Source organism: Perkinsus marinus (assembly GCF_000006405.1).
Source record: "Perkinsus marinus ATCC 50983 genomic scaffold scf_1104296959274, whole genome shotgun sequence".
Taxonomy (NCBI): Eukaryota; Perkinsozoa; order Perkinsida; family Perkinsidae; genus Perkinsus; species Perkinsus marinus.
Window position 1 is genome coordinate 24,905 of NW_003206478.1, and position 23,916 is coordinate 48,820.

General features: G+C 47.3%; 5 protein-coding genes and 1 non-coding gene across 6 annotated transcripts; 2 read left to right on the plus strand and 4 right to left on the minus strand.

Annotated features, from left to right (window-relative positions):
- Window positions 1–2,571: 2,571 nt before the first annotated feature.
- Window positions 2,572–3,756, plus strand: Pmar_PMAR009183 (hypothetical protein; the record flags this gene model as incomplete). The annotated part of the gene is made up of 1 exon (XM_002773146.1): window positions 2,572–3,756. The coding sequence occupies one exon, from the start codon at window positions 2,572–2,574 to the stop codon at window positions 3,754–3,756; it is 1,185 nt and encodes a 394-aa protein (XP_002773192.1).
- Window positions 3,757–4,492: 736 nt separating this feature from the next.
- On the plus strand, window positions 4,493–4,566 carry Pmar_PMAR009184. Its single transcript has one exon. It is a non-coding gene; the product is annotated as a tRNA-Arg (tRNA).
- A 4,590-nt stretch (window positions 4,567–9,156) lies between these two features.
- On the minus strand, window positions 9,157–9,417 carry Pmar_PMAR009185 (hypothetical protein; the record flags this gene model as incomplete). The annotated part of the gene is made up of 1 exon (XM_002773147.1): window positions 9,157–9,417. One exon carries the CDS (start codon window positions 9,415–9,417, stop codon window positions 9,157–9,159), a length of 261 nt encoding a protein of 86 aa, XP_002773193.1.
- An 824-nt stretch (window positions 9,418–10,241) lies between these two features.
- Window positions 10,242–11,878, minus strand: Pmar_PMAR009186 (conserved hypothetical protein; the record flags this gene model as incomplete). The annotated part of the gene is made up of 5 exons (XM_002773148.1): window positions 10,242–10,345; window positions 10,387–10,512; window positions 10,988–11,111; window positions 11,360–11,439; window positions 11,746–11,878. The coding sequence occupies 5 exons, from the start codon at window positions 11,876–11,878 to the stop codon at window positions 10,242–10,244; spliced, it is 567 nt and encodes a 188-aa protein (XP_002773194.1).
- Window positions 11,879–12,870: 992 nt separating this feature from the next.
- Pmar_PMAR009187 (hypothetical protein) lies at window positions 12,871–14,893 on the minus strand (the record flags this gene model as incomplete). The annotated part of the gene is made up of 7 exons (XM_002773149.1): window positions 12,871–12,996; window positions 13,046–13,155; window positions 14,061–14,195; window positions 14,240–14,412; window positions 14,517–14,611; window positions 14,655–14,713; window positions 14,761–14,893. 7 exons carry the CDS (start codon window positions 14,891–14,893, stop codon window positions 12,925–12,927), a joined length of 777 nt encoding a protein of 258 aa, XP_002773195.1. The 3' UTR covers window positions 12,871–12,924.
- A 502-nt stretch (window positions 14,894–15,395) lies between these two features.
- On the minus strand, window positions 15,396–17,820 carry Pmar_PMAR009188 (translation elongation factor Tu, putative; the record flags this gene model as incomplete). Its single annotated transcript, XM_002773150.1, has 12 exons — window positions 15,396–15,466; window positions 15,508–15,561; window positions 15,606–15,716; window positions 15,760–15,850; window positions 15,897–16,013; window positions 16,166–16,236; window positions 16,285–16,347; window positions 16,395–16,517; window positions 16,829–16,932; window positions 17,236–17,320; window positions 17,367–17,492; window positions 17,685–17,820. 12 exons carry the CDS (start codon window positions 17,818–17,820, stop codon window positions 15,396–15,398), a joined length of 1,152 nt encoding a protein of 383 aa, XP_002773196.1.
- Window positions 17,821–23,916: the final 6,096 nt, after the last annotated feature.

Genomic DNA, 23,916 nt, shown 5'->3' on the forward strand with positions numbered 1-23,916 from the left:
CTCTAAATGCGATGTTCAGACTGACCGGGTCGGTCAGTCAAAATCATCGGGAATTCGATAGATTCTGCCGTAAGATCTCCGATGCCATGTACATCTCTGATTCAGGGGACATTGAACGACTTCAAGCACGGAGATTGCAAACTGGCAAAGATGAGGAGAAAATAAGTAAGGAGGTCTTACGCAAGAATGTTCGGCGATACATACCATCGGGTGACGAATTGCGTCAGCGTCTCATGGAGGTGGCGAGGAGTTTCTGGGAGATGGATCTAGAGTGTTCGGCATGTGCTGATCCCGGTGATATAGATGCTAATAGTCTGTCAAGGGAAGGTACCATTGGCTGCCCACTAATTGGTCCCCCGTTTTGGGCCGCCCTTCGCGGCGTTCTAAGCCATGCTGACTGCCTGTCAGGCGTTCACGAGGAACAGGCAATTCTTGTACATCGCGATGCTGCTGGCCTCTATCGTATTGATAGAGACAGCAGCAAAAACGAAGGGCGCCACTCCGTCTGGGTCAAAGAAGCTGCGATGTTATCCAGAATCGGAGGTCGAATGATGAGCATCCGGCTGCATTGGAGAGCAACTTACGCCAACAGACCACTTACGATCCAGCTTAGGGTTGTCCCATACGCAATTGCGGCTGCAATTGCACGCTTGCAATTGCATGCAATTTCCGCAATTGCACACAATGCCAATTGCAGGGTGCAATTGCAACTTTTATTGTGGGCGCGCGAGTTCTCGGCATGCACATATAATATCTCGCTCGACAAGAAATACCCCAACTTGAACAGATCCGCCGCAGGCGGAGAGAAAATTTCAATTGAACCAACTCAACCCAACTCTGAAGGCTTTATACGATCTCATGCTTCACTAAGTTGGATACCTGAGAATATCATGATCGTTGATAATCACACTCTGTGATTCACAGACTGTGATTCACGGCATCAAAGATTAGTACGTGATGGGCGTTCACTGCATGTTAATGAATTGAGATTAGGTTGGATTCAAAAAAAGCTTCTTAGAAATACAGTCATATTTCCCATGAACTGCGTCGCTCTGCAATCCATCCAAATCAATCTGAAACTGATCCATTATGGATCATCCATAACTGGGAAACTCCGAATCAGCTGCATCATACAGCCTGTATAGTATCACTTGCGTATAGTAGGTTTTGCAGCTTTATAAAAATCTGATAATGAAACTGTAGTATAGTTGTATAAAGCTATATCACATAACATACTGGCAGTATGATACTGGGTGATAACGTATTGCTGATAAATATGTAACATCATTCAATTCTGATTCAGTAATAACTTCAGCATCTGAAGTCTTTCTCAATCCACTCCTCATTACCCCATCCAATTCCTCTCCTCAGACAAGTCCGCGAGAAAACCTTGAATTTGTTTCCATGAACTGTTGATGGATACTAGCTTCTGCAACGACTCAGTACCACTCTCCATAGCTTGTTCCCAATCCGGCAAGTCTCCTTTGAACAGCGTCCGGCCAAGTTGCGAGCTCAGCAATCGAAGGATCTGGTTCGCGATTTCGAACAGGTGACAAATCGGAGCGCCTTCAGCTGCAAGTTCCTGGAGAATATCTCCTATGACTTGTGTGAAACAGGTGAAAGCCCCTTCGACTCGAGAGTGTGGGATTGAAGAACCGAGGCGCCATTCAGCGAAGGCTGGATGTCCAAGTGTGCGCGATATTGCCAATCAAGCAACGTTCGACGTTGCCACTAATCTCAGACTAGTAGTCTTATTGTCTAATCTGTAGATCGGAGAATCCATGACCTGCGAATGCGCCGAAGGTTCTATGTGGCAGGGACCGCATGGTGCGAACTAGGTTTTACTTGTTACACACCGATACGGGCCCGGCACACATCCCCCGGGTCGCGTGGGTGTGGTCAAAGCGCATCAGGCCAGTGGTGCATCGCTGCTCCACATGAAAACAAGGAATTGTTAGGTTAAGTTCCGTGGGATGGCCCCACGTATCTTGCACGCATGTGTGCGTATGCACGTGCAGATTGTGTGCTCTTCGCGGTGCGTTCCAGGTTTGCATAGTCTCTCGTTACAGAGGTGATTTCACTGCTGCAACGCTCCGCTAAGCTCTCAAGTATAATGATAATATCAATCTCCTTTTGTTGCAACTCGGAGGCGGCAGGTATATGGTTGATAACTACACTTGTTAGGCTACTGCTACTCACAGAGTGAGTTTTGGTGCGCGCGCGTAGCGCGCGCCCGGAAAAATGCAATTGCGAGCAATTGCAACTTCGGCAATTGCAGTTGCATGCAATTGCACTGAGTGTGCCGTGCAATTGCATTTGGGACAACCCTAATCCAGCTTGCTGGGCTGTAATGTTCTACCGATACCATCGGCTGGAGCAGAGGTGGAAGGAAGGAGCGACTTATGCCACACCGTCGTCCTGTCTGAATCGGATAGAACCATTACTTTCGGCTTTTCCTACTTGGAGCTATTGGACCGTGAGCTCCATGAACGTACTCTCAACAGCTGGCTCGACGAGGAGAATGATGACTCGAGCTCTGCTAGCTCCGCATGCTCTTCCGGTGCTGAGATGATGTCGAGTACTCCCGGTCGTGAGGAATCAGAGGCCGATTCCCAACGGCAGCTCATATCAGGGACAAGCAAGGGTAAGAACAAGCGCTGGACAGGGCTGCACGCAGATCCATGCATCGTGAGGTTGAGTCGATGGACTTCCCTTGTGAAGTCGACCATCAGCGACATCTTCTGTGAGATGGGAGAGTCCGCGGAGACGATATGGTCAGCCTACAACAAAAAGATCCTCTCCGGGCTGCAAGCTGTATCATCATCCGGTCGACAACCCTTGCCGTTGCACGATGTCAGCTTATCGGATATTCGTGTCTTCATCAAGCAGCTCAACCGAGCCAAGGCTCGCAGACCTCCAACTGTGGGATGTATGCGTATAATGGCAGAACTCGACAAATATCTTGCTTCGCCGGTTGACGTCCACGAGCCGCCTGGTTCGGTCGCTCCTGCTGTCATGCTAAGGGCTGGTGAACATCCTGGCAACGGCCCTAATCCAGTCACGGCAGGAGATATAGTGAAGGAATGGCTCGTGAAATCTCCTAAGTGTGAGTCCGTAACATCTGCTCACACTTGCGACGAGTTTGATTTAGGTGCATCCACGAGCGACGAGATGGTGATCGATGAACTGGCGGTGATCCGAGCCAACTGTCCGAATGAGCCAGCGGGGATCACGGCCGAAGCTATAAGTCAGCCAACATTGATCCCAGCCTATTCTCCAAGTCAACCGGTGGCATCTCTGGATGAGGGACCAATACTGATTCCTGGCGACGATTTGGGTGCCACCGAAGGGAAGCTCGATGGTATCACCAGTCAGGAGAATGCTATTGATGGTGGACAACGCCAGCTTGGCCGGAACCCAACTGATATCGTTTGTCCTTACTGTAACCTCCCCAAGATATTCAGCGTCAATCAACATATACGGGACGGTCCCCGGTTTGGATTGTGCCCACTCATGCCGGAAACAGTCTCGGTTAAGACGGAGCTGAAGCAGGAGGCGACCAAAAGGCTATCGAACTTGATCGTTGTCAGTGTCCCATCGAGTAACAAGCAACGGTGCGGGTATTGTGGCCTCCTGGTTGGTACTGTGCTTCAAGATTCAGCGGATGGGACTATACTATCTCCCCAAGTTCTAGGACGACGAGCTTGGTGGAAGACTGTCGTGGTATTGTCCGGTTGCACCAAGTCATCCACCTGAGAAGTACCAGAGGCTCAAACAGGAGAAGGATGCGAGCTCGGCAAGATCGCAAGAACGCTTGGAAGCGCGAGCGATACCAAGAGAAGAGGCGATTACGGCACGCCGAGAGGAAAAAAAGAATGGAAGGTAAAGCCTCCGCATATACTTGAATCTAGTCGTCAACCAAATTCTGTTGTACTAGGCACTTATGCTCCAAGTCGCTCCTCGAACATGAATTCTTCCTCTGGGATATGACGTAATCCGAGCGTGGTTGGAGTCTAACCGTTAGGTCACCGCGGCTCTCGCTTGCTCTCGACCATCGACCACTAATGATGCAGCTACAGAGCAGTATGTTGAAATGAATGTCTGCCTACGGAGCAGATGGTCGTAGGTTCGAATCCTTCACATCCGACTCATCCACCATGTCTGTCCCTTCACGTGATATACCTGCCATTCTGATAGACACACCAATTCCAAGCACGCCATGCAGCGACGCGAGCCAAAGACTATACCTGAGCAACTCGGACCCTCCCTGCCACACTCAACTCACCCACTATATCTGTCCCTGCACGCGGTGTTTCACAAACTCATGAAGACGCTCTACGCAAGCACGTCACACAGAAGCGCGAACCAGCAGGCATACCTGAGATTTTTGGTCGCTCGCTCACAGAATCGAACGGCTTAGTCGCTCGCCGCCTTCCTAATCATCGGGCTATTAGATCTAAATTGAATATCAGTGGGATCCATCAAGCTTATCGCCCGATTAGTTCAGCTGGATAGAATGTCTGCCTACGGAGCAGATGGTCGTAGGTTCGAATCCTGCATCGGGTATATGCTGCTGCAGCTTCTCGTTACATTCGGCTTATCCACCATGTCTGTCCCTTCACGTGATATACCTGCCATTTTGATAGACACACCAATTCCAAGCACGCCATGCAGCGACGCGAGCCAAAGACTATACCTGAGCAATTCGGACCCTCCCTGCCACACTCAACTCACCCACTATATCTGTCCCTGCACGCGGTGTTTCACAAACTCATGAAGACGCTCTACGCAAGCACGTCACACAGAAGCGCGAACCATCAGACATACCTGAGATTTTTGGTCGCTCGCTCACAGAATCGAACGGCTTGGTCGCCCGCTGCCTTCAGTACTTCCCCGGAGGGTCCAACTGTGATATACGAACAATAACCCGTATCTCTGACTCAGAACGCAGGCACACAGAAATCCCGAGTCTACGGGGGCTCTCAGCATATTCTTCTATCGAACATTTTGGACAGTGACGAATCGTCACTGACGATGACCACGGCTTCTCCACTTCTGAGGCTAATGCTCTCACGGCATCCCACTGGAGTAGTCGCAAAACGGCTGCCGCGTCTTACTGACAAAGAAAACCTGCATCTCGAGCTGAATCTTCCAGACGGAGCTCGTCTGGCGAGTCGTTGATATGCCCTAATATCGGATAAAGCCTTTCCCATGAAGCTGTTTGCAAATCAACCTTCGGCGGAGGCCCTTCGCGCGCGGAGCTCAATCCAACTCGACCTCGTACCAATTGAGCAGAGAGTGATTGACTCCAGATGAGTCCAGAGAGCCGTAGAGCCGGGAGAACGTAGACGCCAGTCAAGTCATTCCTCGACCCCGCCAAATGACCGGACATTTTTAATTCCTCGATGAATCGTGAGCCTGAGAATAAAGTGAGTTGCTCATCGAATTGTCGTCTTGCTGCTGGCCATTCACTGAGCAACGCACTGGAAGTTCTTTCAGCTCATTACATGACTAAGTCATGATGAGTCATCATGACCTAGTCATGTAATGAACTCACAGAGAGCCGAGAAGGGACTTCCCCGCAGCACTCTAAATTCTAGAGTCTTGTCTTGGACGACTCGTCTGTCGCCGAATTTCACCTTCTAGAGTCTAGAAGGTGAAAATCGGCGAGAGGCAAGACGTGAGCCACGTCCCGAGACAACAACCCTTAGCCGTGGTACACTGTATGTGAATTTGATTACTGACCAAGAAATAGTGTATCGGAGATGCCCACGGCAGCAGCATACAAACTTATCTCTGTGAATGAATAGGCTATTAAAATTTTTTCTCTAAAAATGTAGAGGAAATTTTTTTCTCTGGACACCGGATATGCGAGAGATTCTACCTATCCTGGTCTTAGATCAGCGGTCCATGTAAAAATGTCTAATCTCAAGTATTTACCAAGCTGAATGATACTCGGGATGAGAATCTCATCATGAGATAGAAAGTTCCTATTAGAAACTTTCTACTAGAAATGACTTGGTGTCTGGAAAGGAAGTCTTCGTAGGAGCTGCTCCTAAGGAGCAATATCACTCGTTCTCCTTTGAATGCCTTGATATGCCAAACTTGTTCCTGCAAAACGCAGACTATCAGTGTATCAACGTTTGCAAGATTAGGGTACTCAGTTAACAAAGAACTTCAAGTGCGACAGACGAGTTAAGATTATGAAAATTTGAGCATGTAGATTTCATAGAATCAGATTCTAAGAATCTAACACGGATATACTAGGCAGGTGATATAAACTATCTGGTCTCATTTCTTATTATATATCGATATATACTACGGTATCGTTACGCTGCTGCTTCATATAAGGCTAGCACTATTCAATAGTGACTATTGTTAATTACTAAGGAGCGTGGACTGGGATACCTGTGGTCATCCTGATAACTATATTGCATATGGAACCTAGTCTATCCGTCACACCCGTAATTATATCCTATTCGTTGATGATCTAGAAGATACTCCGCGGGGAGCGCGGAGCCATCGACAGTGTCAAGTTAACGACGACTACAACGCTCCAAGTAGGTTTCTCATTGATGACAACGCTGTGTCTGTTGTAACGAAATAATTCCTACCCCATCGTTGTCGTACTCAGAGGCTGTATCTCAGACAGTTTTGTTAAAAGCTAGAGTACTTGGTAGAACAATCGTGATACCTGTATAACTTTTTCTCCGAGGTCTTGCGCTTTAGTGTTTTTTCAACGAACTCGACCTCCCTTCCTGAGAAAATCTACAAACAGGGCGACTTGGATGTTGAAAATCGTGGTTTTGAGCCCATCCCAGTACTGAGTGTGAATCCAAGTATAACGTGGAGCTAGACCTGGAGGAGTGAGCGCGTCGAGCCGCTCGACTCGAGCGGGGATTTCATGTGTCATCAATAGAACCCAGGTAGCCTAGCATTCTGGTAGTCAATCAGAGTGGTCAGAAGCCTAGCAGTGCTAGGCTTCTCTAATGGCGTCCAGTGGCGGCGGTTTGCCGCATGAGATACAATAGTAGTCATTGCGTCCGAGTGATGTGAACACGTTACACCGGCACCGACATGCCCAAGTCTGTGAGAGCCATATGGGTTCGCCCAAGTGAGGCACACAAGACGGGTGAAACGGGGCAGCTAATCGGCTATGGCTGGAAGTGCAACAGTCACTGTGCTACACAACCAGTTTGACCGGTTGACAGTGTTGAGTTGGTTTTTTTCAGGCACACTCTAACGAAATGATAAGAGAGTAAAAATCAACAATATGTTGCTGTTTCTACAACATCAACTTTAATCTAGCCTCATTGAGGCGCTCTTTAGCTAGTTGTCTCTCACCAATCTGGGTAGGAGTTTGCTGCAGAGTTTAGGAAGACAATAACTTTGTGACCAGCACTTCTAATAAAGTTAAACGTCGCAATGATCGGTTCTACCTTCATTAACGAGTTAACTCGAAGAAAATTGAAACGATGATTGATTGATCAGCTCGTAGTAATTGCTTGATTAGGTACATCCGCTCTAGTAATATTGTCTAGTTTCATGTTGGGCATTTCCGGCGAGCAATATACTGGACCCTATAATGACTGCCAGCCTAGTGCTGTCAGCAAAAGGCTACTACCTTGTCCACCTAAGAGAGTTCATATTCTTGTTTTCTCTGTTCCAATGATCCAATGAGCTGGCACGGGATGCTCTAATAGAGCAGCTCTATTACTGTAATGGTATTGAGGCACAACATGGCGCATGAAGACTGTTGTGGCATGACTATGGATGGAGCCCAGGATATGGCGGGGACGCACAAAGCTCTGACGACTCGTCTCAAGGGGATCACGCCAACTTGCACGTCTCCTGCGCAAGACATGCGCTGAACCTAGTAGTTCGGCAAGCTGTACAGAACATCCAACCTTGCGCGACCGCTGCTGTCGGACAGCACTAGAGTTCGTAGGGACGGTGGCTCGCTACATGAAAAGATCCCTGAGGGTTTAGGTGAACGAGACCACTCCATACTTCATTTTCCTGCGATTTGCACTAGCTGCTCATACAATTTTGGGAGACTACGGAGCTCTGCTCGCCCCTCCAGGAAGAGGAGCGCAGAAAATTTCCGCGCTCCTCTTCCCCTCGCTTCGCTCACCTCTTTTCGCTGAGCAATACGATAGTAGACCTACCGAGAATGATGTCATACTTCCTGGTGAGGTCATTGAGGCATCAGGACACTCGTACGCACCCTGGTAGAGAGATGCGAATAACTCCGATTTCGATACTGAAGCACACAGCATTTGCCGTAACAAGACAAGCATGATTAATGGCTGATAGGAAACTCAATCGTCCGCATCTAAGTCTACGATGGCAGTAATGTTCCCAGGAGCGTCATCATCGTCACTTTCACAAGATATCAAGTCTACTTCGGGAGTCAGCTCATCAAGCCTGAAGTAGCAGTTGAGATCTCCCATCATATAGGCCATCAACCAAGATCACATTATCGGGCGCATTACCACTGATGGAAGAGCTGTTAAACGGTAACTCAGCGAGCCCAATGTGTCGCTGCTCAGCGCGAATCACATAGTAGCAGCCATTCCCCACTCACTCGGCTTGCTTCCGCCGTTTGAGTTTGGGCTCTGCTAGTCCATCCGTGTTGGTAGTGAGGTCAATTTCGTCTTCACTGCTGCGGCTGCTAGAGCTATCCTTGCCGCCGGCGCCAAGAACGTACAGTCCTGCCGAGTCAGCCCAGGAGCCATTGAGATATAGCCGCACTGACGTATCGGTTGTCTGCAAAAATCCACACTAGGTTGAGGTGAATGTCGAGCCAGAGTGAGCCGATACCCAATATGAGGAAGAACCGAGGAAAGGTTAGCATTGGGTGGATCCATGAAGATCAAGCTACTCGTACAGAAGCCTCCCACCTGTTGCAAAATTTTCTGAAGCCATTCATCAACTTCCAGATTGGCACAGCAGTTGTACACTAGTCCACATCTCGGACACCTCCACGGAGGTGATAGCTCCAGTGTCTAGAATCGATGACGACGAGAGAAGCAGGGCTCGGCTGTAGCCCTTACCTCGGAGTCCACGAGCGTTTGAGCTGGTCTAACGCTGGTCATAAGGTCGACGATCTCTATGTGGTCACAGCGATTCCCCCGACCCGGATACGCGACGCGATCACCTGCGAGCAATTACAATTCTCGGGATGGTGAATCGAGCGATCGGAGAATTAGCTGCAGGACTTCCCTTACCAGTGATGATGTCCTTCAAGGAGACCTCTATCCCATGGCCTCTAGAAGGCTCCTCTAAAGCGACGTCGTCGGCGTACTCCTCGCCCATATAGAAGGGCAATCGGAGTATACTGTCCTCTACGTTTAGCACGTTGAATGGATGGTCATTGTAGTCTATTTTGCCAGAATCGCTCTCGACATCAGTCATCAGCCACGAAATTTCTAATGGAGAAACTGCAAAAATACCATGATATGGACACCTGCGCTGGATGATCGATAACTTGCATTTCCCCGAGTAATTCGCCATATACTCTAAAGTGTCGACCACATCTTCTAGATGTTCACTTTGATCATCGCGTATGGGGTCGAGCCAGCAAGTCGGCTAAGCTCTTAATCAGTGTGAATGTATAGGAGAATGCGTTGCGTGTCTAAGATCAGAAGTCCCAGATTCCACCCGCGAGGGAATATACTTCCATGGATCATCCATGATGGATGTGACTCGACCCGTATGCGCATACAAGCCAATAATGCTCAACAGATTGTCAGGTAGTTAGTAGACTCGGCAGTTCAGGGAAAGTCTTGGTGGCGGTAAGGCGAAAGCCCCCTTTCAGAACCGGTAGGAAAAAACATCCACAAGAAGTCTCAGCTAGCTAGGCCGCCACTTGTGGAGTATTCGAGAAGCCTAACCAGCTAGGCAAGTTCGTATCTCGACCACCTTGACTTCATAGCATCGCGGCTCGAGAGACACGTGATTGGTGACTATCACGAAAGCCCGCCAGTCCAGTTCTGGTCATAAGCTGCTCTCTCATAAGGTGAGTGCTGGTACGTGATGTACGTGCAATCGATCGGTACTGCGCAGGATGCTGTACGCACATGACTACGCACTACAAAAGGGTACTTAACAATCACTAACTGCAGCGCGCTATTCTACCGGAGCATTGCCTGGATAACTGTGCCGAAATGAAGCCACCAGTGATGTGTGCCCTAGTAACTTAGCTCAACCCGCGCGAGCATTCATCAGAAACAATGATTTCAAACATCCAAGAAGTGTTCAAGCCAGGCTTTTTCAATGCCAGCACAATGGCCCATGCCCACCACACCTACCATTTTCTGGTGACTTGAACGGCAGAGATAACCTTAAAAACCCCTGTAGAATGATCACAACCAGCTACTCTACCTGCCATAGTTCTATCCCTATCCTCGATCATCACCTCATAGACGTGAGGCGCACATTTACGCATGGCCGCGTTGATTTGAGCAGCTTTTTCCCTACTCTTCAATTGCTCCGCAGTATCCAAAAAACCTGATATGCTATGGCTCGTATACACGTTTGAAGCGACGCCTATAGCACATAGATCAATCACTTTCGACGATATACCCCATTTCCAGGGAACCGTTTTTCCAAGCTGTGGAACACAATGTATCCGTGTCCTGTTATATATTAGTTGCATCGCATGCTGATGCTAAGAAGTAAAAAGACTAAACTTAGTATCGTCCATCCACGCTGCGTTGCATATGCGTTCTACACAGTTACACGTATACACTAAGCCTCAGTGTAAGGCGCAGAGGACCTTAATAATCAAGGTTCTGTGCGCCTTTGATTCCTCCATATGACACAATACTTCACAACTCTCTAGTATTTCATCAACACTATCAAGTTGGGTAGAGTGAGGTTTAACAGCAGTTAGAATCGCGATACAGATCATTAAATGAATCTTAACATCAAGCTCGCTCTAAGACGACCCTGACGGTACGCTGACGACTTGATGGGAACCCACCTCTGGAATGGTCGATGTCCAAGTCGAGGAGTTCTCTGCATGCCATCATCTGTTGCCAGTCTTGCTGTAAAGCCCTAGTAAGGCCTTCCATCGTCAGTGTTATATCCACATCGCCAGCTATCACCTGATACCTTACATACCACACCGGACTGAAAGCGAGTGAACTACGAGTACAACTGTCCATCAACCAGTCCTCAAACAGCAATACGTGTAGCTCGGGTAAGACTTTTATGCGACTTGATACTATCACCAGATAGTATGTATAGAAATAGTATTTTACTGTATAAACTACATCCACATAAATTCCGCACAACTACCCTAGTCCCCATCGAGAATGCCGCTGAGCATACGTTAGACATACAGTGGCCTCACCTTGGCACCGATTTCTTCAGCAGCTTCGACTGCGTTCTTAAACTCAGCTCCTGGTTCTATCCCCATCGTCTTGAAATTGCCTAATCAGTCCCCTATGAATAACAATGCCGCTGTACGACACTGTCAATCAGTGTGGGAAAATATTCACTCAGTCAACTGTTGGTGATAATATGGGAATTCTGAGGGAATTTAGAGAAATTCTTGTTGGTTTCTGTAAACTTCCATCCGAATTCGTATGTAAACATCAATAATTAGTGAGGAAACTCCCAAGCTCAGGGGAGGAAAGCGACCGTATTATCCAACACTGTTGTCAACACCTATTGAAAGCTACATTAGGATTTTATCAGCCTCAGCGTCTATCCGCAAGCAACAACCATAAAAACTACCATAGAAGCCCCTAAGAGCTTGTTCCAACAATGCCTGCATCGGCAGCCCACCACCACCGCTCAGTCCTCGGAAGAGAACTTTAATCATTTCTCCCAGACCTCCTGAGCTATCACCAAACCCTCCTTCTTTCATCTGCCATCACAACAACAGTCACTGCATTCGTGTATTTTTGGACTACTTTCTGAATTCTCTTCGGGCACAACTCTACCATGACTCCTGACGGTTTTTCTTTTGTTATTATTTCTCGGACCTCCTCAGCACTCGATGATGATATATGAGCTGTTCCTGAAAATAAGCCGGATTAGTAACGTGTATTTCCAGAAAAAAAGTAGCCGTTCTTTTGAGCACCACAGTAAAAGCGAGCAAGGCAAGGCAGTTATGCATTGGAGTACCTCACCTAGGAGATCATCCAGGAACCTATAATGTTCCCGAGGGGAACTCATTTGAATTTTTCACATTCGTCAGTCAGTTGCCCAAGTGAATGTCATCACATTAGACACATTTTTCCCATTGTTATCAAACCCTGGGTCCCTGAGCTTACCTATCAAGATGACCTCTCGGCCAGGGGCCCTGAGATAGCTTATCGTCTCGTTAGCAGAGTTATACTCCACTGATACCCCTGTAGTGGTAGTAGTAGAAAATAACAACCTCTTCCCAGTCAACGTGGGCTGCAGTCGTGAACACAGTAAGCGAACGGTGAGCATCAAGTATGATATAAGTAGAATACTGTGGCACTCACCTCACGAGGCTCTGGGTCACTATCATACTACTGAGCATCCCTTTGAACTCAGTGGATGATCACCAAGCTGTACTACGAAATAACCATACCGTGTATGTGATGACAATACCATAACTCCCGATACCACCTTGCTGAACTTCTACTACAATACCAAGGCATAAGTTAGTAAGGCGCAACCGCTGAGACATACTTGGAGACTCTCGACCAAACTATGTGCCAGTGGGAACACCAATCAGACGATACTTCTATTTTATCCTTCATCATCACCAACCTGAGCTTATCGTGAAACAATACCCGAGCCACCCCGCCAACGACGTAACTCTCCATTTTCCCACATTAACGAACACAAGTAAACCAAAAGCGTCCTAAAACTAAGAGAATTATAATAAACTACAACTTGCTTGTGTACTACTGAGCAATGCTACACAGTAGAAGAATGCTATATAGACATGGCGCGCATCCGAAACGTCAAGAAATGCTCAACCTTGCTCTGCGATTCTCTCTGCCGTTGCTGAACCCCCAATGTTACAATGCTAACACACACGCAAGCCGAATCCTACCTGTGTCCACACCCATTTACGCATCCGGTTGAACTCTGGCACCGACATCGGGTCGCTAGGTGGTGAAAAGGACGACTCACAGGGGTGAGTACGCTTCTCGAGATCTGTGTCTGAGGTCGATACACATGCAATACGAGGAAATGATATATAAACGAGTATCATATAGTATTACAAGTGTTGTATTATATAGTCTATAGTGTTTATAAAAGAGCAAGAAAATCGATCGATTTTCTGTGCGTTTGTCAACTGTGTTTCATTCAAATTACTGCACATACCATTCGGGAGAGCTTAGTTCATATACTCTGCAGAAAAATACGAACAAGCTCTCATTACTGCCTTCTGTCGTGCATTGGCCAAAACTGTTGTGCGCTGTGACTATTAACAAGGGAAAAATGTCCGTGCCGAGGATCGAACCCGCGACCGATACAAACAAGAACTGCGGTACTTCGTCTTGAATGACTAGTTAATATAATATAGACAAAGTGTCTAAGAATATATAAACAATAGTAATGTTTTCAAACGTTGTTACCATTCAAAATATGACAGTGTATAATATAATCAATACTTCGATACTATAGTACTAATAGTAATACTATAGTACAGTCGAGAGGCGCCTACCAGCAAAATGATGATACTTTACCTTGGATCATCCGAGCAGATGAATGAAAGAAAATTAACAAACATACACGAAAATAGTTCAATCAGCTGTGGTGAAACGCCAGAAACAACCATAATTTCATACAGGGCATACGCCCACACAACCTTATATATGCAGGGCATATAACCTCCGCGATAGAACAACGAGGAAAAACCAGGAGTAGGTCTGGGAATAATATGTTCGCTTCCCTCAGCTGAGCTCAGGCGTTTCCTCACTAATTATACGAGTTTACATATGAATTCGGATAGGAGTACATAGAAACCCTTGAGAATTTCCCAAAATTTTCTCAGAAATTCCATATTGTCAACAACACATGCAATTAACCGTGTGCACATTCCCCAGATCCCAAGTTAGTACCATTGAACGACACATGATGATTGCCGTGCTCATTGATCTTCTGTCCATTCCTATCAAAACGTAGTGGCACGAGCATACTATGTACTCGATCTCGCGTGAATCTCGCACCTTCAGAACTTGTCTCATCTCGAGAACCTCCACAACAGCAATAACCAACGCCCCTCCCACCGCCTCCTTACCATACGTTTCCCCAGGAGGATCCCCACCGGTCCGCTTAAGAATGCTGTACACTGGCGTTCTGCACTCCTGCGCTACATTTGTTCGATCGTCAACACGCCCATTGTTCATCCGATGTTTCGGCGGATGTACTGCAAAGAAGCCTGTGTGGGGACATGTCGCATTAGAAGGCGCCCTGAAATAAGATACCCTTTTTTCAACCTACGTCTGAGTTCGAGTATCGGCTTAGTATTCGAAACCCAAGCACCGAACATAAATGCTCCCCCCCCCCCTCACTACCGTTTCGGGTTGGTTTCCCGAGTGCTACTACCGAGCCCACGATGGGTCCCTGTGTGCCGGTGAGCAGACGCTACTCCTTGCACTGCGGGAAGCTCCTGACACTCAATGATAGTAACATCCCTTTATCGCGCTTTCTACCTGCACTGCTTCCTCGTCTAGTGAGCGCGATATGCCCTTTACTGCCTCAGTAGCCGCGCCTATTAAATGAATACACAAGTAAGAGATTTGCAATTTCACATACTACCCCTCCGGATATTCTCCTTTTGAAAGAGTAGAGTAATGCCTTTCAAACACGTGTCGCAACACTCCCCAAACCCAGAGGTACTACCGGACGCCCTCGTATTCCTCGACGGAGGAGTCATCACATTATTCAACATTAAAAATACAAACCTCGAAAAGTAGAAATATCATCTAAAACGATCGATCGACGACGCTCATAGCTCCACGTGAAAACACCAAACTCATTTATCGTTGTACTACAGCATTTCCGGGCCGACAAATTTAATTTTTTACCCATTTAGTTAAGTTAACATTCTACCCACGGCTTCGGTAAAATTCCAAGAGAATTAATATTATACCCGGTTTATTTGAAAGTTCGGGAGGTTAGTTCAAGCAGGGCGCTCCCAATGATGAAGTAGCGTCACATACATAACCTCTTCCTGATGACGAGGCCAACTTCACATAGAAGCTGTAGTACTATACAGCTATCTCTTCCATTATAATACATGGTAAATAGCCACTTTTGCCACCTTCAGCCGTCCAACACCTACAGAAGTGTGCACATCTATCGTACCACTCCAACACCAACAATCACACAGAAAGTGCCAGAAACGAATGACCATCATGTCAAAAACGATATAATCAATATGCTAATCACAATCACGAATTGCACGCCGTGATCAAACCACTAGCAACCGTCTTCCCTCCCTCTCGTAGAGCAAAGCGCAATCCTGACATGTATCATCAACCCATGGCATGCACCGCATATTACCAACTTCGACCGCCTGAGGTCTGTCAAGTTTCAGCGTCGCTTTAATACTATCACCTATGCAGTTAAATACTCCACTATAAAGCGCCGACATAAACTACCAGGCATTGCCATATCCACATCATCAGGGAGTATGATCCTGCACGAGCAGTCTCCCGTTCTAATATAAGCCTGGGGGCGGTACTCGCTATGGAAAGGGTTCTTTCTGCCACCTGAGACGACATGAACCCCACCAAGCCTTGTGTGCTCGTCTACCCTCATCCTCCTTCAACACATACAAGTCGCTCTCAAACTCCGTGTAGGTCTTCGCGGCACCCGGCTTAGTGAGCACCATACCCCTCCGTATCTGGAGGCGTGATAACAGCAACTCGAAAAAGGCGCATTAGCATTACTTGATTTTTCTTGACGCCCTTCAACATCACCCCACACTGATCACCAGCCATGCCCTGGTCAAGCGTCTTGTGGAACATCTCAACACCCATACACTGCGATTTGAACTTCTCCTTACCCTGAGTAAATTGAGAATAAGCTCTCACTACCAGAAAGAAAACTAACAACCTCATAGCAGCACTTCGATATCACCACAACACCGTCACACACACGAAATTGAATTAGGAACAATGTCCACAAAATCATCTAGGGATTGTATAGAGCAACTGACCTGGCCAACGATCTCCAGGGCATCACCAACCTTTACCAAGCCTTGCTCGATGCGCCCAGTCACAACGTAACCTATGATAAAACCACCCACCAACTTCACATCAGTCACGAATTCCTCACCTTTTCCCTGAATATTAACTACCGTCTCAATCGGCAGCAAAAACGGCTTGTCTTGAAGTCGAGCTGAGACGCTCAATATCAGCCCACACCGTCGAATAACCCAACCCTACGAGGCTCGGGTATATACTCATCAACTGCATCCATCAACTTCAATATCGCCTCTTTGCCATACTCCCCCTCCTCCCCACGAAGAGCTTTCAATGCTGATCCCTTCACAAAAGGCGTCTCTTCTCCTGGCAAGGCTATGATATATGAGTATCATACTATAGCCCTCTACAGTGCTCCAAATTTATTCGGAATATAGTCTTGAAATTCGTCAACCACTGAGTGTTGAAACATGATTTATTAACACACTATTCGTCACAACGATATGAGTACACCCTCCAAAAACTGCGACCGTTTCAGGCCGCGAGAGAGATATGACTATGGTCACAAAATATATGGTTCGACGAAATTATATGGCAGCAGACACAATTTCGGCTCAGTCAGGCGGTTGTATTCCATATTCATTCAATTGTTCCGAAAAATGTGGTAAAGGACTTACCGGGATATTTATAAAACTCCAACAACTCCCTGACCTCGAGCTCGACTAGCTCCACTAACTCGGGGTCGTCAACTTGGTCCATCTTGTTGAGGAAAACCACCAACCTAACAATCCACATATATCAGCAAAAACAAATAAATGGAGTTTCATTCGTGATGTGAACGATACTAGTTTTTCACATTGTACTCCGCGAAAAATGCATGTAAGCAGCGAATATTACGTGAAACGCGTGATGTACTATACATGAAAATAGATCGATTATTCGACCGGTGCAATTCACTTCATATCGCCAATACCGCGCTTTTTTCACATGGAGTGTTACGTCACTTCACCTTTTACGTGAAGTGGTCTGTCAGCGGCTGAGTTGAGGAATTCCCTCATGGAAGTCTACACGAGAGTCCTCCTACCTTGGCACACCGATCTGCTTGGCGAGAAGGATGTGCTCTCTCGTTTGAGGCATCGGACCATCAAACGCCGACACAACGAGAATGGCTACAGGAAGAGTATAACAATAGTGACTTGCCATATATCCTACTACCCCCGTCAACCTGAGCAGCACCAGTAATCATATTTTTAACATAGTCGGCGTGGCCAGGACAGTCTACATGACCGTAATGTCGCTTCTCGGTAGAGTACTCAACATGAGTTTGATTGATGGTGATACCTAATGGCATTGTGAAGTGACGGAAGTGTGGTACTCCACATAACCGTCACTGTGTCAGACTACGACTCTGTCTTGAGAAGAAATGGAATCGGTCAATGAACTGATTCCGAAACTCTGCGCTGCTTCTCACATACATAGTCCAGAATAGATTCAATGAACATATGATATGGTTATCCGAGCACTCCGACCCACCTCTTCGCTTCTCCTCAGGGGCCCGATCAATCGCCTCATACGTTTGGAAGCTCGCCAGGCCCTTATCGCTGAGTATTTTAGTGATGGCAGCTGTAAGAGTAGTCTTGCCGTGATCGACGTGACCTGATACTTGCATAATAGTTAATAAAACACAATACGATGCTCACCGATAGTTCCTAAATTTAGGTGTGGTTTGGTCCTCACGAACTTCCCCGTAGCAAAGCCGCGACAAGCCACAATCACCGCGGGACTCCGCAGGATGAACGATAATCGACTCAGTGGGAGGGAGGTTAACATTGGGGAGCGACAGCGATAAGATATTGTCAAACAACCCCGTCACTTTGTCGGTATCGATTAGAATGGCGGGCGCTAACTACAACGCGCTGATCTTTTGGTGATGGCCAGATGGGAAAATAAGAGGCCATAACGATAATCAGCGTAGGTGCACTGAGTTAATCTTCCCGTGACGGAATCACATGGCCAGGTTACACTCATGGTTGAATATCCTTCCCTGTATCTGGTGCACTCGACACGCAGTTCGTCTCACTCTATGGAGACCAACACAAGGTGTGGCATCTGAGCTCTGCATGATGATAGAAAACTGGAGTGTACAGTAGCATGACTACCACTGAGCAATCTACTCTTTCCAATGATAAATAGTGTAAGTCTAACTTTGTTCATAGTTTTAAATTCGCCGATTGGATTCAAGGGGATTATCTTCCGCATAATATCCTTAGGCTGTCATCTTACTACCTTTACTACGATACGATGCAAGCATGTGCCCCATCGATTGAGTGTTGGGAAGTATACATATCGTCGAGGCAAGCTGCTGTGACTCGATCTGCAAATCACCCCTACTAGTGTCTCAAGATACACGAGACTATTGACATAATTTTCACACCCTTATCAGCGCGGAATTTACAGCTACAGAGGAGCTGCTGCTTGAGCAGCATGAGCAGTGACATCTGATTATCACTTTCACTGACCAGAGACTGTAACTAAATGTGTAATTAATTCAAACAGCTGTTGTCGAGGCACGAATTGTCTATTATAGCAATATCACTAAAGAGTGCTATTGTGGTAGATCAAGACTCTCCATCATCCATCTCAACATCAAGATAGAGACGTATCATTAATACAAGTGGGAGTTGATAGGCTGAAAACAGTATTATCACATACACTACATTGACCACCTTATCATCACTTGTATCATCATATTAGCATAGGGGCTAGACTTGTAGGATATTGTGCAATAGGGACGATTTTGGAGGATCATGAGTAGAGGAGGGTAAGGTCCTTAACATTAAGTAAGCCACTCGTCACAACCATCGGGCATTGCACGGTATGACCGCCTATACAGGCTGTTGCCAGAGACCATCGAGGTGACTTGCTTAATAATCATTCATCGTCATGTGTGCCTCCAGCACATCTTGAAGGGATATACTTCTCAGTATTGAGGACGGCGCTGATATGATTGATATCTCGTCAGTTATGAGGGCCTTGGAAGCGATCATTGCGAGACGTCAGGCAATTGAAGCGGCTTATTGGCAGCACCATCGAATGATATAAACATGCTTTTGTTGTTGCATGCACTATGTTTCCTACGTTACTCACAGTAGGGTAGTTCTCTGCAATGCTTGTGTCAGTGAATAACAGATGGTGTGCGCGTAACGTATTCGTGATTCTTGATACGAAACTCCGTAGGTCATCACGTCTTGTCAGCGGCCATGTTCAAATGCTTCACTCAGAGCTCTCGGAAACCACTTCTCACAACACAAGCCCGCAATAGTGCATTGACATTAGCTGATTCGGTATGGCCAGTTAACTTGACGGTGATTGAGTATAACGTTACAGGGGAACGCTCCTGGAGAGGATTCCAAGGGGGCAGAGACTACTGATGATGACAGGGAGGCTCTGGTCAATATAGGGGTGTTGGAAGTGAAGTAAAAGGCTACCTGGGGAGCAGAGGACTGCTCCCCACGTGGTCAACTACATATGTTGACGGCAACATGAAAATTCCGAGGGAATTTCGGAATTTCTTGGTTTCTGTACACTTCAGCCCGAATTTTATAGTCAGTAAGGAAACGCCAAGGCTCAGCTGAGAAAAGCGAACTTATATTCAAACACTGATGTCCATCTGCTTCCCAACTGGATCAGTCAATGATGCCACCGTCTTCAGATCGAAGTCGTGGCCACAGGATCCTAGAATGCTACTGCACGACCGTAGTGACTGCGTTTTCACCAGAGTGAGTTTCCACAGTTGTATATCGGCAAGTATCTCCTCCCAGCATTTCCGTATCCGACCCAGTCCAGGACGTACTTTCTACGTTACACGCTTGAATTGCGAGGTAAACATCATGTGCGATGTGGCCAAGGTAAGCGCAACCGTGTAATAGCCTCTTTACTGTGGGAATCAAAGCAGTGTATCTCCGATAGTGTTGTGAGCATGAACATATGTAGAGAATAGCATGATTCGTCCATGTCAACGGTTATCTTCATAACTGTTCGTGTGTAATTGTTGTTTCACCACACATATATGGGTATTCACCGGCAACTGTAAGAGACATTCTTCGTCCCGGAAGTATTTGATTCTTTTTGTTGCATACTGACATTTCTGTATTAATACTATATTTAGCTCATCCCTCTTGTGGCGACCACCTGTGTTGGCTTACTCACGAAGCCTTCAGATGCTATTGCCTTTTTTAGGAGTATCTGTTTGAGTTCTGGAAAGCCTTGGGTTCTCTGATGCATCCAGAAACCGTCTATATTGACCGGGTCCTACTGGCGAGGCACTTAGTGCTAGTATAACCATGTAATTCTGAAAAAAAATTAGACTGCATTGGCAGGTTCGCGATGCCCTCACCTACGGTGGCCGTGTTGAGCCTACGGATCAGCCTAGTAAGTACCATGAGGTTATCTCATTGATGGTATCCTCCTCGTAACCGAATAAGGTTGAACTGGCGTGCGTATTTTTGCAGCGTTTGATTTGCTCACCGCAGATAGTCCGCATGCAAATGTGTTAGCCTCCAGTCGGAGGACAAGCTTGAGGACAAAACATATCACACTATTTCCATGGAGAAATGATCACTGACTTTAGGAACATCTGCACAGATACATTAAATGATGTCATGAGCTCACCAGAAGGATTACCAGCCGAGGTCGGCAGCAACAGCGGTGCACTTTGTGGTAAACCTGCTCCCATCATTCTCAGCTACATGGTTCCAGTAGCGGACGTCAGGCATCGGTAGGTCACCAACCTCGAAGCGCTCTAGGATGCTGAAAGCCTAACTTTTCAGCTGCCTGATTCCCAGTCAGGGGCTCAGAGAGCATCCAACCATTCCTCGCCTTCCTCCGACAGTGAGAACCTCTATGCCCGACTAGAATATTCTCTCATGATCCCCCAAGAAGGGTTTATACAGCATAATATTACCATACCATTAGGTCGACATCACGGAAGGCGGCATCCCACACTACACCGACCCGAGGTCCTCATGGAGATATCTATCGAAAGGGGAAGGTAGGGACAGTAGGGATAGTATCGGCTCGGTAGTACCATAGGGGCGACTATGCCATGTGGGGCAACGATGCCATGTGGGGCAACGATGCCATGTGGGGCGACTATGCCACGTGGGGCAACGATGCTATGTGGGGCAGTTATGCCACGTGGGGTAGCTATGCCACGTGGGGTAGCTATGCCATGTGGGGCAGTTATGCCACGTGGGGTAGCTATGCCACATGGGGCGACCACGCCATATGGGGTGACTATGCCCCGTGGGGTAGCTATGCCACGAGAGCCCTCCCCGAGTCGGGGGATACTTCGCTCATGCATGCTGGCAGCACTCGCGAAATTTCGGCATTCAACCAGGATGTTTAATCTCATACACTCCTGATAGCCAAGTCCACTTGTCATAGATCATGTAGTATGGTTACTGAGCTTCCGTAGGTACATGCTTCGCTCTGGGCACAACGATAGATCTGCCACGTCATCGAGTGAAGTACTATGGCAGAAAGTGGCTGGTGAGGGAACCAACTGGGATCTCCGATCCTTGATTGCGGTGCCTTCAGTTGACAACGGAATCAAACCACCTCGCAAAGGGTTAATGTCCGTTACTATCGCCCGCGCCAAGTCGTCCTTGAATCGGTACGAATACACGAAAAGACATAATGTACTGTACAATCACAAGATGATTCATTTTTAGCCGTTTGAAGACCATGCGTCGCAAGCTGCCAGGAGGGTCCAGTTCTCACATGCCGACATATCTTGAGAAGGGTGACGTGCTCAGGTCATATATGGGTCACACTATCTGAGTAAAGTTACCACCCATAATAGATTCGGATCCCTTTGCCTCACCATAGCTGATTTGGTTATCGAGTCCAATAGTCAGCAGGCTGCACGCCACTCCGATAGAATGGAGGACCTCACACTGGGGATAGAGAAAGGTGATCGTATCTAAGGATTTCATACCCAAATGGAGGGTCTCTTCACGAGGCCCGCGGACGTTCGGGGAACGGATGACTCCCTCAGATGTTTGTTCTCCACCACTACTTGAGAGCTCAGGGTCAGATAGCCACGGCCTCCGAGTGAGATTACTCTCTATTGGGCGTCGTTCGCGCATTGGTGTAGATGTGCCGTATTTGTTTTGACCAAGAATCTGCCCAAGATCCGCTATTACGGCCATGCGGATGTAAAGGCAGTGTGGCGTTCGTTCACAAAGGTTGTCTACGGTGAGCAGAGCATGAGCATATGTTTAGAAATCGTCTTCCAGACGATGGGTCGAGGGCCAAATGAGAGCCCGCCAACTCCATCATGGCGGGGGAGAGTACATCTTGATACCTGTGATGTGTGAAATATGCCGGCAGCAATATCATGATTATACCTACTCATCCGAGCTCCTTCCTCGGTATGCGAGAGCCTCTTACGGGACAAGCGTTAGATATCTCTTACTGGAGGTTTCTCATGCGAAAAAGTGCTTCATAGGCTGCTAGCTCAAATTATTACGGCTACTGTCTCGGTACTTCTTCATTACAGCGAGACGCAGGACTATTACCAATGGCCACACGGTATCGGCGTTCCTCTACTTATATCAGACCTGTATGTTCCCATATAGTACTCGAGGAAGAGCCGTCTCATCATCGGCAGGTGATCGGTCGGAAAGTGATCCATAGTGATTCTGCATCTGCACATGATTGTGAGATCGTCAGATCCATATTGTGCCTTTTCCTAAACCCAACTATGTGGCAACTGTGGGCCGGTCTAAGGATTGCGACATTCTTCTTACTGACATTGGAGTCAGTCGTTGTCATGCCGCCATGAAGTCTGTTGCTTGTTCCTGATCGCGCCCAATGGCATTTCCAGACTCTCGCAAAACCGGATACTGCTAGTGGACCGGGGAAGCAAATTCGGAACACTAAAAAAGATCAAGGAGGACGCGGTGATCATTTCCATCGTCGATTCCAGATATCACATTTCTATCGGCGAGTTCATGTTCAGATCGAACTGAGCCCAAACCGCATCCTAGTGCTCCAACACAGCTCCAGCTTGCTTAAGTTCACGGTTTCCAAAGTACTCAGATACAGGCTCTTTCCAACGCGATATTTACCTCCCGTAAGTGCAGTCATTCGGAGACCACGCGACACTAATCACATTGCCAGGTGCTGCCGGCTAGAGAGACTGAGCGACCCCGCTTCGTGCCGGACTCCTCAGATGATGCGGGCACCCAAAATGAACTGGCTAGACTTTTCCCCGAAACAGGTGTTCGGTGAGTGTCATAGCTTCGGGAGACGTCGGATTCCACAATCAATAGGATGTATCGCTCGAGCCTGCCGTCGCATTCTGCGATGGAACATGCCTGGCAGCCGCGGTCCCGAGGCATCGGAAATTACGGCCTCTCATTAGTCCCAATTGTGAGTGAGCTCTCATTATTGGGGTTAAGTATTTTCGCATTCCCATGTGATAAATTATATATATTAGTGAATAATAAAAAATGACTAGAAGCGGATCTTCTCACACATCCATTCTAGTTGCCTGCCACAAGACAGCAATCGGAAGCAGCCATGCCCAATGCGACTCCGACAGTGGCTGATGCTGGTGCTATGGCTGGCGTTAGATGAAATCATTTTCTGTTCGGTTTTCTCAGGTTCTCGGACCGCCATAGAACGCGCCTCGTGGCTCCAGCTATCAGGAGGCTGGCTTTCTCCAAGTTGCACTCAACTTCGTGAGGGTCTGTAGGTC